The 17,168-nt window shown below is 40.3% G+C and overlaps 1 protein-coding gene across 1 annotated transcript in view; it reads left to right on the top strand.

Moving 5' to 3' along the window:
- The first annotated feature begins 17,051 nt into the window (after positions 1–17,051).
- CXHXorf66 (chromosome X CXorf66 homolog) overlaps positions 17,052–17,168 on the top strand; it is a 12,835-nt gene continuing 12,718 nt past the window's right edge. Inside the window, 1 exon segment of the mRNA XM_032889499.1 lies at positions 17,052–17,107. Coding sequence (XP_032745390.1) covers positions 17,052–17,107 — 56 coding nt within the window.

Genomic DNA, 17,168 nt, shown 5'->3' with positions numbered 1-17,168 from the left:
GACCCAAATAATATAAAAAGTACCTCGGTGACTTTAACCAAGCAAGTAAAAAAGATTTGTACAATAAGAACTTCAAGACTCTGAAGAAAGAAATTGAAGAAGACCTCAGAAGATGGAAAGATCTTCCATGCTCATGGATTGGCAGGATTAATATAGTAAAAATGGCCAATTTACCAAAAGCGATCTACAGATTCAATGCAATCCCCATCAAAATACCAATCCAATTCTTCAAAGAGTTAGACAGAACAATTTGCAAATTTATCTGGAATAACAAAAAACCCAGGATAGCTAAAACTATCCTCAACAATGATAGGACTTCTGGGGGAATCACTATCCCTGAATTCAAGCAGTATTACAGACCAACAGTGATAAAAACTGCATGGATTTGGTACAGAAACAGACAGATAGACCAATGGAACAGAATTGAAGACCCAGAAATGAACCCACACACCTATGGGCACTTGATTTTTGACAAAGGAGCCAAAACCATCAAATGGAAAAAAGATAGCATTTTCAGCAAATGGTGCTGGTTCAACTGGAGGTCAACATGTAGAAGAATGCAGATCGATCCATGCTTATCACCCTGTACAAAGCTAAAGTCCAAGTGGATCAAGGACCTCCACATCAAACCAGACACACTCAAACTAATAGAAGAAAAACTAGGGAAGCATCTGGAACACATGGGCACTGGAAAAAATTTCCTGAACAAAACACCAATGGCTTATGCTATACTAAGATCAAGTATCGACAAATGGAATCTCATAAAACTACAAAGCTTCTCTAAGGTAAAGGACACTGTTGTTAGGACAAAACGGCAACCAACAGATTGGGAAAAGATCTTTACCAATCCTACAACAGATAGAGGCCTTATATCCAAAATATACAAAGAACTCAAGAAGTTAGACTGCAGGGAGACAAATAACCCTATTAAAAAAATGGGGTTCAGAGCTAAACAAAAATTACAGCTGAGGAATGCTGAATGGCTGAGAAACACCCAAAGAAATGTTCAACATCTTTAGTCATAAGGAAATGCAAATCAAAACAACCTGAGATTCCACCTCACACCAGTGAGAATGGCTAAGATCAAAAACTCAGGTGACAACAAATGCTGGCAAGGATGTGGAGAAAGAGGAACCCTCCTCCATTGTTGGTGGGATTGTAGACTGGTACAACCATTCTGGAAATCAGTCTGGAGGTTCCTCAGAAAATTGGACATTGAACTACCTGAGGATCCAGCTATACCTCTCTTGGGCATATACCCAAAAGATGCCCCAACATACAACAAAGACATGTGCTCCATTATGTTCATAGCAGCCTTATTTATAATAGCCAGAAGCTGGAAAGAACCCAGATGCCCTTCAACAGAGGAATGGATGCAGAAAATGTGGTACATCTATACAATGGAATATTACTCAGCTATCAAAAACAATGACTTTATGAAAATCATAGGCAAATGGATGGAACTGGAAAATATCATCCTGAGTGAGGGAACCCAATCACAAAATACACTCATGGTATGCATTCACTGATAAGTGGATATTAGCCCAAATGCTCGAATTATCCTAGGTGCACAGAACACATGAAACTCAAGAAAGATGTGGATGCTTCTCTCCTTCTTTAAAGGGGGAACAAGAATACCCTTTGGAGGGAATAGGGAGGCAAAGTTTAGAACAGAGGCTGAAAGAACGCCCATTCAGAGCCTGCCCCACATGCGGCCCATACATATACAGCCACCCAACTAGATAGGATGGATGAAGCAAAGAAGTGCAGGCCGACAGGAACTGGATGTAGATCTCCTGAGAGACACAGCCAGAATACAGCAAATACATGAGGCTGAATGCCATCCATTAAACCACTGAACTGAGAATAAGGACCCCTTTGAAGGAATCAGAGAAAGGACTGAAAGAGCTTGAAGGGGCTTGAGATCCCATATGAACAGCAGTGCCAACCAACCAGAGCTTCCAGGGACTAAGCCACTACCCAAAGACTATACATGGACTGACCCTGGGCTCCAACTGCCACAGGTAGCAGTAAATAGGCTAATAAGGGCACCAGTGAAGGAAGCCTTGGTCCCAGCCAAGGCGGACCCCAGTGAACGGGATTGTTGGGGAGGCAGTAATGGGGGAGGATGGGAGGGAACACCCAGAGAGGGGAGGGGGGGCTAGGGGGATGTTGGCCTGGAAACTTGGAAAGGGATAACATTTGAAATGTAAATAAGAAATACATGATTTAATAAAGATGGAAAAAAAGAAAATATATTCAACCATGAGTTGCTTTTGGTCATGGTGTTTTATCACAGCAATAGAAAAATAACTAAGAAACAAACTCCTATCTCTTTCTCGGCTCTCAATCACTCTGAAACCCGCTGAGCTCTGCTTTCTGACTCCACTGCTCCACTGAATATTTTGGGCATTTCATTTGCTTTCCTGGATCAGCCTCTTTTTATCCAAATTCTAAATACACAGATTCTCGGAATTTGGTCTTGGGCATTCTCCTTTATCTTTCTCTCTCTCTTGGTTGTTCCTATCCACTTCTACAAACTTGAATTAGCATCTAGATTGAGTTTCTGACATAGATCTGTGAATAGAATTTGCATATAAACAGTAGATAAAAACATAATTTTTAGCCAGGCATTGGTGTCACATTGAATCCCAGCCCTCTGGAGTCAGAGGTAGGTGAATTTCTAAGTCTGAGGCCAGCCTGGTCTGGAGAGTAAATTCCATGATAGGCAGGGCTCTGTGGACAAAGCCTGTTTTGAAAAAACCAAGATCAAACCAACCAAACAAACCAACCATACTTTTTGTGTGTGTGTGTGTGTGTGTGTGTGTGTGTGTGTGTGTTTGTGTGTGTGTGGGGGTATGGGTATATATTGTAACCATGTATGTGCAGGCCTGAAGTCAACCATAGTTGACTTTCATCAAGTACTGTCTTTCATGTCAATCATCACATGGTTTCTTGAGACAGGGTCTCTCATTGTCCTGGAGGTCACCAATTCGTCTAGGCTGGCTGGACAGTGAGCCTCAGAGATCCATTTGTCCCTATCTTCTTGGCACTGGTATTACAAGGCAATCATTCCCAGTTTTTGCTTAAAGGGCTACTAGGGATCTAATGTAGATCCTTGTGGTTATGCTGCAAGCACTTTATTGACTCATCTTCAAGGATAAAAATGTTAACTTTTCTATTTAGTAATCATTAGTGAATAGCTAATATTTCTTTCAATTATTATTATAGAGAACAAGTCAATATATATGACTTCATCATTAATAGAAATCACAAATATTTCAATATATTGTAGTTGTTGCTGATAGATTAAAATAATATTGATACTTATTTCAGCTTGTAGGTATTATTAGATTTACCCTCAGATCTCTTTATTTAATTAATTAACAAACACATATGTTACTACATCACAATATCTCTATTTGATAATAGTATCTCAGCATGATTTCTGTTCTTTATAGTCCTTTCACTTGATTCATTTTTAAATATTATTCTGAGAAAAGGCCCATAGGCTTCCTAGCCTTCTAACAGCACAAAGAATGTCAGGAAGCCCTCTTCCAGATGCTGATGACCTGACTAGATCATGGACGTCTGTATTTGAATATCTTATGGAAATCTCAAACAAAACTCCAGATGGAACTTAGCTCTTCTTCCAACCTCATTCACTTCAGATCTCACTTCCTGGCTCCTCTATTTAATGAGAGGGATAAATTGCCCACATCTACATCCTGAGCACCTCTAAGATTCCTTTCCATCATCCCACCAGTAATTCAGAGGAAAAATACAAGACTTTAGCTTCTTCAACATTTCTCAGATTCATCCATTTTTCTTTATTCTCAACACCTCAGTTTTGGTAATCATGTTCTCTTTCTTTCTAAATAGTCTGCCTACAGAGTGACTTCCTTACTGGTACACACTTTCCAAACACTGTTAGAATGATAATTTCAACATATGTTACTTAACATGAAGATAGTCACTTTACATTATCATACTTGTGTACCCTACATGGTATAAGTTACTTGAGTGGTAATTTAGAGATCTAGAGCATTAATCTTGGTGTCTGGTACATAAAAATACTCTGTAAATGGTGTTTATATGAACTCAAGTTACTACATCTGTAGTAAAGATCCTGCAGACTGCTTGACCTTGGCTAAATAGTCTTATGACTATACATACATGGAATGCTGTAGGTAGACAGACAAATTTAGTCACTGTTATCCTCTATTTTCAATGTTTTAATTAACTAAATGTAAATTTTGACAATTTCATGCATGGTTAAATCTATTCTGATTACCCTTACTCCCTGTGCTGACTAGTTGTTGTTTTGTTGTTGCTGTTGTTGTTATTGTTGTTGTTGTTGTTTTTACTTGACGCAAGCTACAAGCATCTGAGAAAAGGAAACCTAAATTAAAAAATGTTTCCATAATATCCGGCTGTATAAAATTTTCTTAATTAGTTATTAATGTGGAAGGTCTCAGCTCACTGTGGGTAGTACCATCCCTGGCTTGGTGGTCCTGGTTGCCCTAAGAAAACAAGCTAGTAAGCAGCATACCCCCATGGTTGTTTCAGTTCTGCTTTCAGACTCTTGGCTTGAATTTCTTCCCTCACTTACCTTCATGATGGACTGGGATATAGAATGTAAACTAAAATAAACCCTTTCCTCCCCAAATTACTTTTGGTCATGGTATTTTATCACAGCAAAAGAAACCCTAATTAAGAAATGACTTCCTTTATCTCTCTCTACCATGTAGTTGTCGGTATTGGTGAATGTTTAGGAATTGTTTTTGACAGGACCTTACTGTTTCACCAGCTGACTTTAAATGCATGAGTTTCCTGCCTTGGCTTCCAAATGCTAGAATTATAAGAATGTAGCCCCAAGCATGATTCTTTAATCCATTTTAATAGTTATTTACAGGCTAAAGAGATTGCTCAGCAATTAAAGTGCACACTGCTCTTGCAGATGACCCAAGTTAAGTTCCCAGAAGCCACACTAAACAATTCATAACCACTTGTAATTCCAGCTCCAGGGAAATCTGCTGTCTCTGACCTCCAAATGTCATATGTTTTTAATACATATATTTGATCATAATTAATCCTAAAACTCTCAACTTTTTCTGATATCAACGCTAGAGTTTCATCTAACTTCAGATTAGAAATAAGTAAAATTTAACATATAATTCATCCAAAAGTAAATTTTCTCTATAACTCTGACTGTATAAAACCAAATTTATATTCTTTCAAAATACAATGCTGGTGGAAAAGACATTACTCTTCTAAACAGAAAAACCTGGGGCATAAAGGGAAGATGTAGCTTTCAAAAAGTTCATAGATCAATGTTTCTTAAAATTTGGCTATTCATGACCCCTTTCTAGATGAAAATTTTTTTACACAAATCTAGGTGTAAAAGTATCTAAATGAAGTATATAGGTATAAATCAAACATATATTGATAATAAATTAGAGTGAAATTTACTTCGAAAATTTTCTTGTTATACATAAAACATTTTATTCTGAGCCAAATATGAACGATCATGCCCCAAGAATTCATTATTCTAGTTTTCCAGAATAGCTTGTCCTACCATGTAACAGATTACAGAACCTTTTACTCTGTAAAGGAAATATGAGAGGAAATACAGGAAGAGTGGGGGAGCAGGGATTGAAGGGAAGGTCTTCCAGAGACTGCCCCACCTGGGGATCCATCCCATATACAGACACCAAACCCAGTCACTAGTGCTGATGCCAAGAAGTGCATGCTGACAGGAGCCTGATACAGCTGTCTCCTGAGAGGCTCTGCCAGAGCCTGACAAATACAGAAGCAGATGCTCCCAGAAAACCATTGGACTGAGAATGGGGACCCCAATGGAGAAGTTAGAGAAAAGACTTAAGGAGCTGAAAGGGTTCACAACTCCATAGGAAGATAAACAATATCAACCAACCACATCCCACGGAGCTCCCAGGGACTAATCCACCAACCAAAGAATGCACTTGGACAGACCCATGGCTCCAGCTACATATGTAGCAGAGGATGGCCTTGTCTGGCATCAATAGGAGGAGAAGTCCTTGGTCCTGTGAAGGCTTGTTTCCCCAGTGTAGGGAAATGCCAGGGTGTTGAGGTGGGAGTGGGTGTGTGGGAGTGGCAGCATCTTCATAGAAGCACGGGGACAGGGAGGGAAAATGGGAGAGTGGGGAAAGGGAGTAACATTTGAAATGTAAATACATAAAATATCCAATAAATACCCCCCAAATAAAAAAATACATGACTAGAAGAATGAAATATAATCATGTTTTCTCTCAGCTATGCAATATAAACTTAAATTTTATGTGTGTTATATGTATGTCAGTATACTAATTGTTTTTTGTAAACTTTACAAAAGCCAAGATATATCTGGGAACAAGGAATCTTAACTGAGAATGTGCCTCTAGAAGATTGTCATGTAGCGAATCTGTGGAGTATTTTCTTGAGTAATGATTCACATGGGAGGGCCTTGCTGATTGTGGGTAGGTACCACCCTAGTCAGATGGTCCTGAATTTTATAAGAAAGATGTATGAGCAAGCCATGGTCAAGAAACTACTAGTGAAGTGTTCATCCATGGCTTCTGCTTCAATTTCTGCTTCAGGTTCTTCCTTGGGTTCCCTGCTAACTTTCTTTAATGATAGACTGTGATGTGTAACTGTAAGATTAAATAAATCATTTCCTCCCCATGTTGCTTTTGGTCATGGTGTTTTATCACAGCAATAGAAATCCTAACTGAGATGGTAGAACATGAAACTAGAAAAATGATTTCAGGGGTTGGGGATTTAGCTCAGCAGTAGAGCGCTTGCCTAGCGAGCGCAAGGCCCTGGGTTCGGTCCCCAGCTCCGGAAAAAAAAATGATTTCAGATGGAGGAAGAGATCTAAAGGGAGGGAAGAAGATAGAACAAGGGAAAATAATGACACATACATGACATGAAAACAGAAGGTGCAGAAGGGAATCACTAAGACATGGGGAAGCCAGAAGAGATAGTAGGGGGAACAAAGAAGAGTAAATTAAATTGACTCTCTCTCTCTCTCTCTCTCTCTCTCTCTCTCTCTCTCTCTCTCTCTCTCTGTGTGTGTGTGTGTGTGTGTGTGTGTGTGTGTCGCATGCAGAGAAAGTGAGCATCCTTCTTAAATGTCCTCTGTATAGGCTGAAGAAGAAGGTGTGATCCAGATTAAATGTGGATCTTCCCATCTCCAAAGATCTGCATTAGAAGTGTGTTTTCATACTTGAAATGACTTAATTAAGAAAAACAAACCCCTCGCAAGTGTATCCAGCTGCTTGCATTTTAGTTAATTCTAGATGTAGTCAAGTTGACAACCAAGAATAGTCATCAATCTTGGTTTTAGGGTCAGTGGGTACTAGAGTTTTGTCAAACGTAGCACTATATTCCAAGGGATATATATGGTTATACATAACATATATAATAAATGGTTATAATATATATAAATATGTATAATAAATAAGATAGTAAATGGGTCTTAAAAGTGGTTCAGGATAACCTGAGGTAATTCTGACTCCTTATTCCCAATATTCTCTCTCTCTACCATCATACGGTTCTACTCAACCAAGGTCAAGTCTGAAAAATTAATTTTGATAAAGCATCTTCAGAACTTCAATTTATAGCTCCATAATATATTCTACAGGACTACTAGGGTCCTCACTTCTGGATTTACCAGAATTGCAGTCCCTTCTCTATACCTCTGAATAACCCACTCAAAAAGTCCTTCTATGAAGGAGTCAACTCACTATTCATTTGCTAAACCCCACCTCGCACCTTTTGCTCTGTGTCTCTGGACTTGTTGAAAACAAGGTGATGGCCTTGGTTACTATTTGGATATAAAATGTCCCCTACAGTCTTAAGAATTTTGAACACTTGGTTCCCTTCTAGTGGTGTTTTGAGAAGTTTGTAGCACTTAAAGGAAATGCAGTGTAGCTGGTAAAGTGGATCTCGGGGAAGCAAGCTTTGAATGTGATAGTTATTTCTGCTTCCTGGTTGGCTCATGTATCAAGTTCTCTTTGTGTCCTAGTTGGGCTGTACACACACACACACACACACACACACACACACACACACACACACACACAGGCAAACAGGCACATTCATATATACATTTAGATGGATGGGGCAGAGTCGAATGCCACCACCTTATTTCTTCTCTCTGGCCTTTTTATACCTTCTTAGACAAAGTTCTTTAGAAAAATTACCTTATATGCAAAATATTATACAAAAGAGGAGTCACAGAGGATTGTTGATAGAAAATCCAACACAGTGTTTCATTCCATAAGCTCATTATAACTTCAAAGCAATAGTTTCACATGGCTTTGCTTTATCATAAACTGCGTGAAATGGAACTTAGGGGTTCTTTTCATCTGTTTGAATGAGTTTTGCTGAGGTAAACATATGAAGGAACGTTTCACTGAAAGCAACCCAGGTGAAAGGATGTTTTGCTAAAGCAAGCACATGCAAGGACACATGATGAAGGATTCTTCACTAACAACATGCATGTATTGGTTCACCTTACAGTGCGTAGTTGAGCTCTATTTGTTGTGACTCCATGGAGAAACACCAAACACTTCTGGTGGTGTGCTGGCAGTTTCTTGCCACTGCCATGGTCCTGGGCCAATGGCCAGGGTGCTATCAGCTGATACGGACTCACATGGAGTTTTTTTTTTTTTTTTTTTTACTCAAATTCTTCTAGATTTTTTGTTGTTTCAGTGCATACGAAGTTGAAAATTGTCCTTTTTTTTTTTCAGTTTATTTTTTTTTATTATGAATTAACTGAATATTTCTTATAAATTTGAAAATGTTATTCTTTTCCCCTTTCCCTCCCCACTTCCTTATTTGGGTATTATTAACCCCCCTCCCCCCATTACCTCCCCGACAGTCTAGTTCACTGGGGGTTCCAGTCTTAGACCCAAACTTCCCCCTTCCACTGGTGCTCTTACTAGGATATTCATTGCTACCTATGAGGTCAGAGTCCAGGGTCAGTCCATGTATAGTCTTTTTAGGGTAGTGGCTTAGTCCCTCAAAGTTCTGATTTGTTTGTCGTGTTGTACATATGGGGTCCCAACCCCCCTTCAAGCTCTTCCAGTTCAGTCTCTGATTCCTTCAATTGGGGGTCCTATTCTCCAGTTCAGTGGTTTGCTGGCATTCCTCTGTATTTGCTGTATTCTGGCTGTGTCTCTCAGGAGCGATCTCCACTTCTGCACTTCTTTGCTTCATCCATCTTTATCTAATTGGGTGGCTGTATATATAAGGGCCACATGTCTTCCAGGCTCTGAATGGGTGTCCTTCAGTCTCTGTTTTAATTTTGCCTCTCTCTTCCCTGCCAAGGGTATTCTTGTTCCCCTTTTAAAGAAGGAGTGAAGTATTCACATTTTGATCATCCGTCTTGAGTTTCATTTGTTCTAGGCATCTAGGGTATTCAAGCATTTGGGCTAATAGCTACTTATCAATGAGTGCATACCATGTATGTCTTTCTGTGATTAAGTTGCTCACTCAGGATGATATTTTCAGTTCCAACCATTTGCCTCTTAATTTCATAAAGTCATTGTTTTTGATAGCTGAGTAATATTCCATTGTGTAGATGTACCACATTTTCTGTATCCATTCCTCTGTTGAAGGGCATCTGGGTTCTTTCCAGCTTCTGGCTATTATAAATAAGGCTGGATGAACATAGGAGCACGTGTCTTTTTTATATGTTGGGGCATCTTTTGGGTATATGCCCAAGAGAGGTATAGCTGGATCCTCAGGCAGTTCAATGTCCAATTTTCTGAGGAACCTCCAGACTGATTTCCAGAATGGTTGTACCAGTCTGCAATCCCACCAACAATGGAGGAGTGTTTCTTTCTCCACATCCTCGCCAGCATTTGCTGTCACCTGAGTTTTTGATCTTAGCCATTCTCACTGGTGTGAGGTGAAATCTCAGGGTTGTTTTGATTTGCATTTCCTGATGACTAAAGATGTTGAACATTTTTTTAGGTGTTCCTCAGCCATTCGGCATTCTTCAACTATGAATTCTTTGTTTAGCTCTGAACTCCATTTTTTAATAGGGTTATTTGTCTCCTTGTGGTCTAACTTCTTGAGTTCTTTGTATATTTTGGATATGAGCTCTCTATCTGTTGTAGGATTGGTAAAGATCTTTCCCCAATCTGTTGGTTGCCGTTTTGTCCTAACCACAGTGTCCTTTGTCTTACAGAAGCTTTGCAGTTTTATGAGATCCCATTTGTCGATTCTTGATCTTAGAGCATAAGCCATTGGTGTTTTGTTCAGGAAATTTTTTCCAGTGCCCATGTGTTCCAGATGCTTCCTAGTTTTTTCTTCTATTAGTTTGAGTGTGTCTGGTTTGATGTGGAGGTCCTTGATCCACTTGGACTTAAGCTTTGTACAGGGTGATAAGCATGGATCGATCTGCATTCTTCTACATGTTGACCTCCAGTTGAACCAGCACCATTTGCTGAAAATGCTATCTTTTTTCCATTGGATGGTTTTGGCTCCTTTGTCAAAAAAATCAAGTGACCATAGGTGTGTGGGTTCATTTCTGGGTCTTCAATTCTGTTCCATTGGTCTATCTGTCTGTCTCTGTACCAATACCATGCAGTTTTTATCACTATTGCTCTGTAATACTGCTTGAGTTCAGGGATAGTGATTCCCTGAAGTCCTTTTTTATTGTTGAGGATAGTTTTAGCTATCCTGGGTTTTTGTTATTCCAGATGAATTTGCAAATTGTTCTGTCTAACTCTTTAAAGAATTGGATTGGTATTTTGATGGAGATTGCATTGAATTTGTAGATCGCTTTTGGTAAAATGGCCATTTTTACTATATTAATCCTGCCAATCCATGAGCATGGGAGATCTTTCCATCTTCTGAGGTCTTCTTCAATTTCTTTCTTCAGTGTCTTGAAGTTCTTATTGTACAGATCTTTTACTTGCTTGGTTAAAGTCACACCGAGGTACTTTATATTATTTGGGTCTATTATGAAGGGTGTCGTTTCCCTAATTTCTTTCTCGGCTTGTTTCTCTTTTGTGTAGAGGAAGCCTACTGATTTATTTGTGTTAATTTTATACCCAGCCACTTTGCTGAAGTTGTTTATCTGCTTTAGTAGTTCTCTGGTGGAACTTTTGGGATCACTTAAATATACTATCATATCATCTGCAAATAGTGATATTTTGACTTCTTCTTTTCCTATCTGTATCCCCTTGATCTCCTTTTGTTGTCTGATTGCTCTGGCTAGAACTTCAACAACTGTATTGAATATGTAGGGAGAGCGTGGGCAGCCTTGTCTAGTCCCTGGTTTTAGTGGATTGCTTCAAGTTTCTCTCCATTTAGTTTAATGTTAGCCACTGGTTTGCTGTATATATTTGGCTTTTACTATGTTTAGGTATGGGCCTTTGAATTCCTATTCTTTTCCAGGACTTTTTTATCATGAAGGGGTGTTGAATTTTGTCAAATGCTTTTCAGCATCTAATGAAATGATCATGTGGTTTTGTTCTTTCAGTTTGTTTATATAATGGATCACGCTGATGGTTTTCCATATATTAAACCATCCCTGCATGCCTGGGATGAAGCCTACTTGATCATGGTGGATGATTGTTTTGATGTGCTCTTGGATTCGGTTTGCCAGAATTTTGTTGAGTATTTTGCCAATGTTCATATGGGAAATTGGTCTGAAGTTCTCTTTCTTTGTTGGTCTTGTGGTTTAGGTATAGAGTAATTGTGGCTTCATAGAAGGAATTGGTAGTGCTCCATCTGTTTCAATTTTGTGGAATAGTTTGATAATATTGGTTGAGGTCTTCTATGAAAGGTCTACGAGTAAATTCTGCACTCAAACCGCCTGACCTGGGCTCTTTTTGAGTTTGACTGCTTATTTCTTAGAGTTATGGGGTTGTTTAACTGGTTATCTGTTCCTGATTTAACTTTGGTACCTGGTATCTGTCTAGGAAGTTATCCATTTCCTGCAGATTTTCAAGTTTTGTTGAATATAGGCTTTTATAGTAAGATCTGATGATTTTTTGAATTTCCTCTGAATCTGTAGTTATGTCTCCCTTTCCTCCGTGCACCAGGGTTCCAGATGGCCTCCGGTGTTTTCCTCTGGAATCAGCAATGTGTGTAGAGAGCAGTCTCTTCTGGTTTCGCAGGCGTGTCTGCCTCTCTGAAGGTTTAGCTCTCCTTCCCACGGGATTTGGGTGCAGAGAACTGTTTATCCGGTCTGTTTCCTTCAGGTTCCGGCGGTGTCTCAGGCAGGGGTTCCTGCCGCTCCTGGGCCCTCTCCCACGGGAGCCCAGAGGCCTTATACAGTTTCCTCTTGGGCCAGGGATGTGGGCAGGGGTGGGCAGTGTTGGTGGTCTCTTCCGGCTCTGCAGCCTCAGGTGCCCACCACCAGACGGTGAGGTCTCTTCACGGGTTTTGGGAGCAGAGAGCTGCTGCGGGGGTCAGCGGGTGTGGGACTCCCCTCACATGGAGTTTTGCTAAGACAGGCTCATGTGCACAAGGGTAAGACACTTTCGATGGAGACAGACATGGAGGACACATGATATTTGGAGGGGGTATAAATAGGACTTAATGGACTGTGAGAGGGGCTTGCTGGCTTTTTGGTCCTCTTATCATCGCTGATCTCAAATTCTTTGAGAAAGGCATGGCAAAGAACTTCTCCTGGCATCCCTTTTGGTCCTGATTCCTCCTGCTGACTCGTGCTGAGGCCTGGCTGTCTCTACTAAGTTGTGCCAACACTGCTGATTCATGTTTGCTATCCCAAAACTATTGAACTGGACTGCTTGTATATTTGTAAAGTGTATGCAAGTGGCTCTAGCTGCGGCTGCTGACCTGTGAACTGAACTGCTGATTTCCTGACAATGCAGATGGGATTTGCTCCAAAGCACAATTTCTAAACAGCTCTACTTCCCCTGTATCCTAATAACTTTTGTTTTACACTACCTCTGGTGGACAGTGGGCTAAAATGGAGGTTAAAGTATTTAAGAACCATTATCGTGAAAAGTGGATTTTGAAAGAATTATAGTTACACACACCTGTGGCTTCATCCTTAGCTCTGACCTAGTAAGAATTTTTTCCTTGATCACAAATTTATCCCAAGACTATTTTTCATTTTAGTATAATTTTGAAAGCTCATTGTATTCCTTATTTTGCAGCCTCTACTTGCTATTCTATGAGGAGTGGGCACATTTATTCTTGATTCTGACATTATTACATCTTTCTGGCAAAACAGCTAAAACCATCTCCCAAAAACTTTCTTCATAAAATTATTTTAACCAAACTCAGAATTCTATAAAGTCATTGATTCATCTAAACAGCATTAATTTGTGAAAGTTCATCTTCATGTTGATCTGCAGGAAATTTACTCAATAGGTTGACCTGATGCCCAGGAACCACTAAGCTATGTAATGGTGATAGGAAAAGGCTTATCAGCATTAAGAATCTATCCTGATATTAGATGTCTGAAGGCCCTGCAGTTCAGGGTTTACCTACTGAACCATGCGGAAGGATGGCCATCAAGAAAAGATCCTTGCATACGCGCCTCTCCTAGGTGGCTGCCACAGTAAATTAATAGGGTTCACCTTTTAAATAAAAACACTGATGGTCTCTTTTCAGTCATTCTTCTTTTGTATTGAAGAGTACAATATATACAAATAGCTCTGTGGGCTCAACCTATATAATCTTAGATGTTCAATAGCCTTTCATCATTCTTTAGGTTCCCTTAGTAGTTCTCTTGATTGAATCATCTGATTAAATCTCTTCTTCACAAGGTGGGCGTGGTGGCCCATGCCGTTAATCCTAGCACTCAGGAAAGAGGCAGAGGCAAACAGATCTCTGTGCATTCAAAGCCTTCACTATCAATGAGTTCCAAGATAGACAGCACTACATAGAAAGACCCTGTTTCAAATGAAAATAACTTCTGTTTCATGTCTACTTTAGTTTTTTTCCTGTAACTTTGATAAAATATTCTAGTAAAACCAATAGAAGGGGAAAAGGAGCTTTACTGAAACTCACAGTTTAATGTTATAATCCACCATGCCAGGAAGTCAAAGCAGCAGGAATCTTATGTGATCACATCTACCATCAAAAAAAAAAAAACACAGAATGAGAAATGTGTGAATTCTAAAGCTCAGAACACTTTCTCTGTTTACATAGTCCAGAACAGATTATTCTTGAAATGTCCAATGTACTTTCTTGCCACAATTGCTGTAACTTTCAACATCAATTAATATAACCAAGGTAATTATCTCTCCTAAGCATGCTCAAAGGTCCATCTCCTAGATGATTCTAGAATGTGTCAAATTGACAACTAACACAATTTCTCACAACACCTCTATTAGTTATTTTTCTATTGTTATGACAAAACACCATGACCAAGGCAACTAATAAAAGAAATCATTCATTCCAATACAGGTGAGGTCACAGAGAAACACTGTCTCAAAAAAAAAAAAAAGTGGGATGGGGAAGCATTTAACCTGGGCCTCCTGGTTCCAGAGGATGAGAACCCATGACCATCATGTCAGGGAATACAGCAGCAGGCAGGCAGGTATGACAAATAGTAGTAGCTGAGAGCTCACATATGATCCACAAGTCAATCATTCTACCAACTAGGAACCAAGTATGCAAAACATATGTCTATAAGTCATTCTCCACTTAAACCAGTACTATCATGATTAACAATCCTTTAATCTGCCTGATGGTAGTGCCATACCCCCTTAATCCCAGCACCGAGGGAGGTAGAGGCAGGAGGATCTCTGAGTTCAAAAGACAACCTGCTTTATAGAGAACGGATTCTAAGACGACCAGGGCTACACATAAAACCCCTGTCTCGAAAAAAAATCAAAAGAAAATCCTTTAATCTTGATTTTTAATTAGCCAAAATAAATGGTGGAAAGTCCTTGAGGGGCTGGGTAATGATTCCAGAGACTAAGGGCACTGGCGACTTTTAAAGGGGATCTGGATTCCATTTGTAGCACCAACACGGTAGCTAACAACTGTCACTCCAGTTCCAGGGGATCTGACACTCTCTTCTTGTCCCTGTACTGCTACACAAGTCTGGTGCATGGACACGTGCAGACAAACATTTAGGCAAAGTATGATTTTTGAAGGTCGCGTGTGTCTGCCAGGCATTTTGTTTGGAATGTTTTTGACATGCAGAATCTGGAACTGAAATTAGTTATGAAAATAAGGTGTCAATTTGTTTTTTGTTTTTGATGATCACAGGAAAAAACTGTTTGAAAGGTGGGATGGATTTTGGAAAGAAAAGTCAGAGCCACAGGAAACAAGTTGAAACTGGAGCAGTTCAGATCACCTTTAGAATCCAGTTTTGAAAGCAATCGTAGCTGTGAAACAGCCAGGCCTCCTTGGCACAGGAGAATCGCCAAGAGATGCCAGGCAGGAGGACCAAGCCAGCAGTCACCATGGTGCTGAGTCAGAGAACTGCAGGCCGTCAACCTGTGCGCAGAAAGGGGAGCAGATTGAGAGGATATGAAACACAGAGGTTGGTGCAGGACTTTCAGGCAAGGTGAAGGTCCTGAGACAAACAAGAACAGACCAGGAAGGCAGGGGGTTGCATGGGCAGACAAAGGATGTAAATGAAGATACTCGCTGCTGAAAAGCTCTGTGAACGAGGACATTGAACAAGCGACAAGGAAAGATAACAGATAGAACGCTGCTGTCAAGCCGCAAAGAACTCGCAGAAGGCTGGCTTTGATTTAAACAAGGAGTGCAGCTGAAGAGCGCGGCACCTGAAACGTTCGGCAATGGGTCAAAGTCATCAGAAGGAAATGCAAATCAAACAACCTGATTCACCAGTGAAAATAGATCAAAAACTCGGGTGACATTACTGAAGAGAAAGAACACTCCTCCGATGACAGTGAGATGCGAACTGGTACAACCATTCTGAAATCGACTCTGGAAATTCCTCGAAGAACGTGCTGAACTGGAAAAGACGATAGCCAGAAGCGGAAAGAAGCCAGACCGCCAGCAACAGAAGGAATGGATACAATGTACATAATGAATATTACTCAGCTATAAAAACTAGCGACTTTAGTAAGTAAATAATAATTGGAACTGAAAATATCCTGGTAACCAATCTGAAAAGGTATACATAGTACTTCATTAATGGTAATGTGTAAATACTAGATACCCTAGATGCCTAAATTAAATGCTCAAGGTGGATGATCGCTGAACAGAGCTGCCATGACTGAGGAGGCAGACAAGGCGAGACTGAAGGGACGTGACCTGCTTGTGACTGCAGCCGCTGACAGATGGATGAGCAGATGGCTCTGAGAGATTGCAGCCAGAATGCAGCAAATGCAGAGGCGGGAATGCCAGCTGGGCAGACTGAGGTGGGACCCCGTTGAGGTGAGAACTGGAGAAGACATGGACTGGGAAGGCCCTGGGAGGAGGAACACCCTGGTGGGAGGACAGGGGAGAAGGTGAAAGGATGGAAGCCTGAAAAAGAGATGTTTCTCCGTGAATGCAACAGGTAGGCTTCAACTGCTGTTCAAGGCCAGAATGTTGCCTTTGTGAGTGTGTGTGTGTGTGTGTGTGTGTGTGTGTGTTCAGAGGACTGCCAGTCTGAAATTTGAACAGAAGTCAGAGGAGGCTGTTTCATGTCGTGTGTGTGTGGGACAGATTACACATCACAGTCTATCGTAAAGTTGGGCAGACAGGAAGAACCTGGAAGCAGAAGCCGTGGGACCATCTGCTGGGCAGAAACAAAACTAATGTTTGATTGCTAGTTGTGTCCACTGTCTAGAAAGAGTCGTAATAACAGTTCAAACGATCTATGTTTGGTATCTTCAACATGCTTGAGTTTCTGTTTAGAAAACAATGTTGAAAGAATCGAGTTATGGAAAATTTGCACAGATGATATGTTAGAAAAGTTAATTTAGGATGATCAAATGTAAAACATGATTATGGTGTTTGGTGTGAGAGCAGTGTGCTGGTGCTGAGCCAGCTGTAAAATCATTTGAAACAGGAGAGTGGGACAAAGCTGAGGAGAAAGAGGTTGCATTCTATATCGGTGTGAAGGCATGGGGAAGAGTTCGAGCCAGAACGAACAGACGACAGGACAGATGAGCAGTGACTGGTGAGAGTAACAGTTTGAAAGATCTGAGAAGCAGAATGGGATTGTGAACAGTGAATCGTGA

This window comes from Rattus rattus, chromosome X, assembly GCF_011064425.1.
Source record: "Rattus rattus isolate New Zealand chromosome X, Rrattus_CSIRO_v1, whole genome shotgun sequence".
Classification (NCBI taxonomy): domain Eukaryota; kingdom Metazoa; phylum Chordata; class Mammalia; order Rodentia; family Muridae; genus Rattus; species Rattus rattus.
The sequence above is the reverse complement of the archived record's forward strand: the minus strand, read 5'-3'. Positions and strand labels throughout refer to the sequence as shown.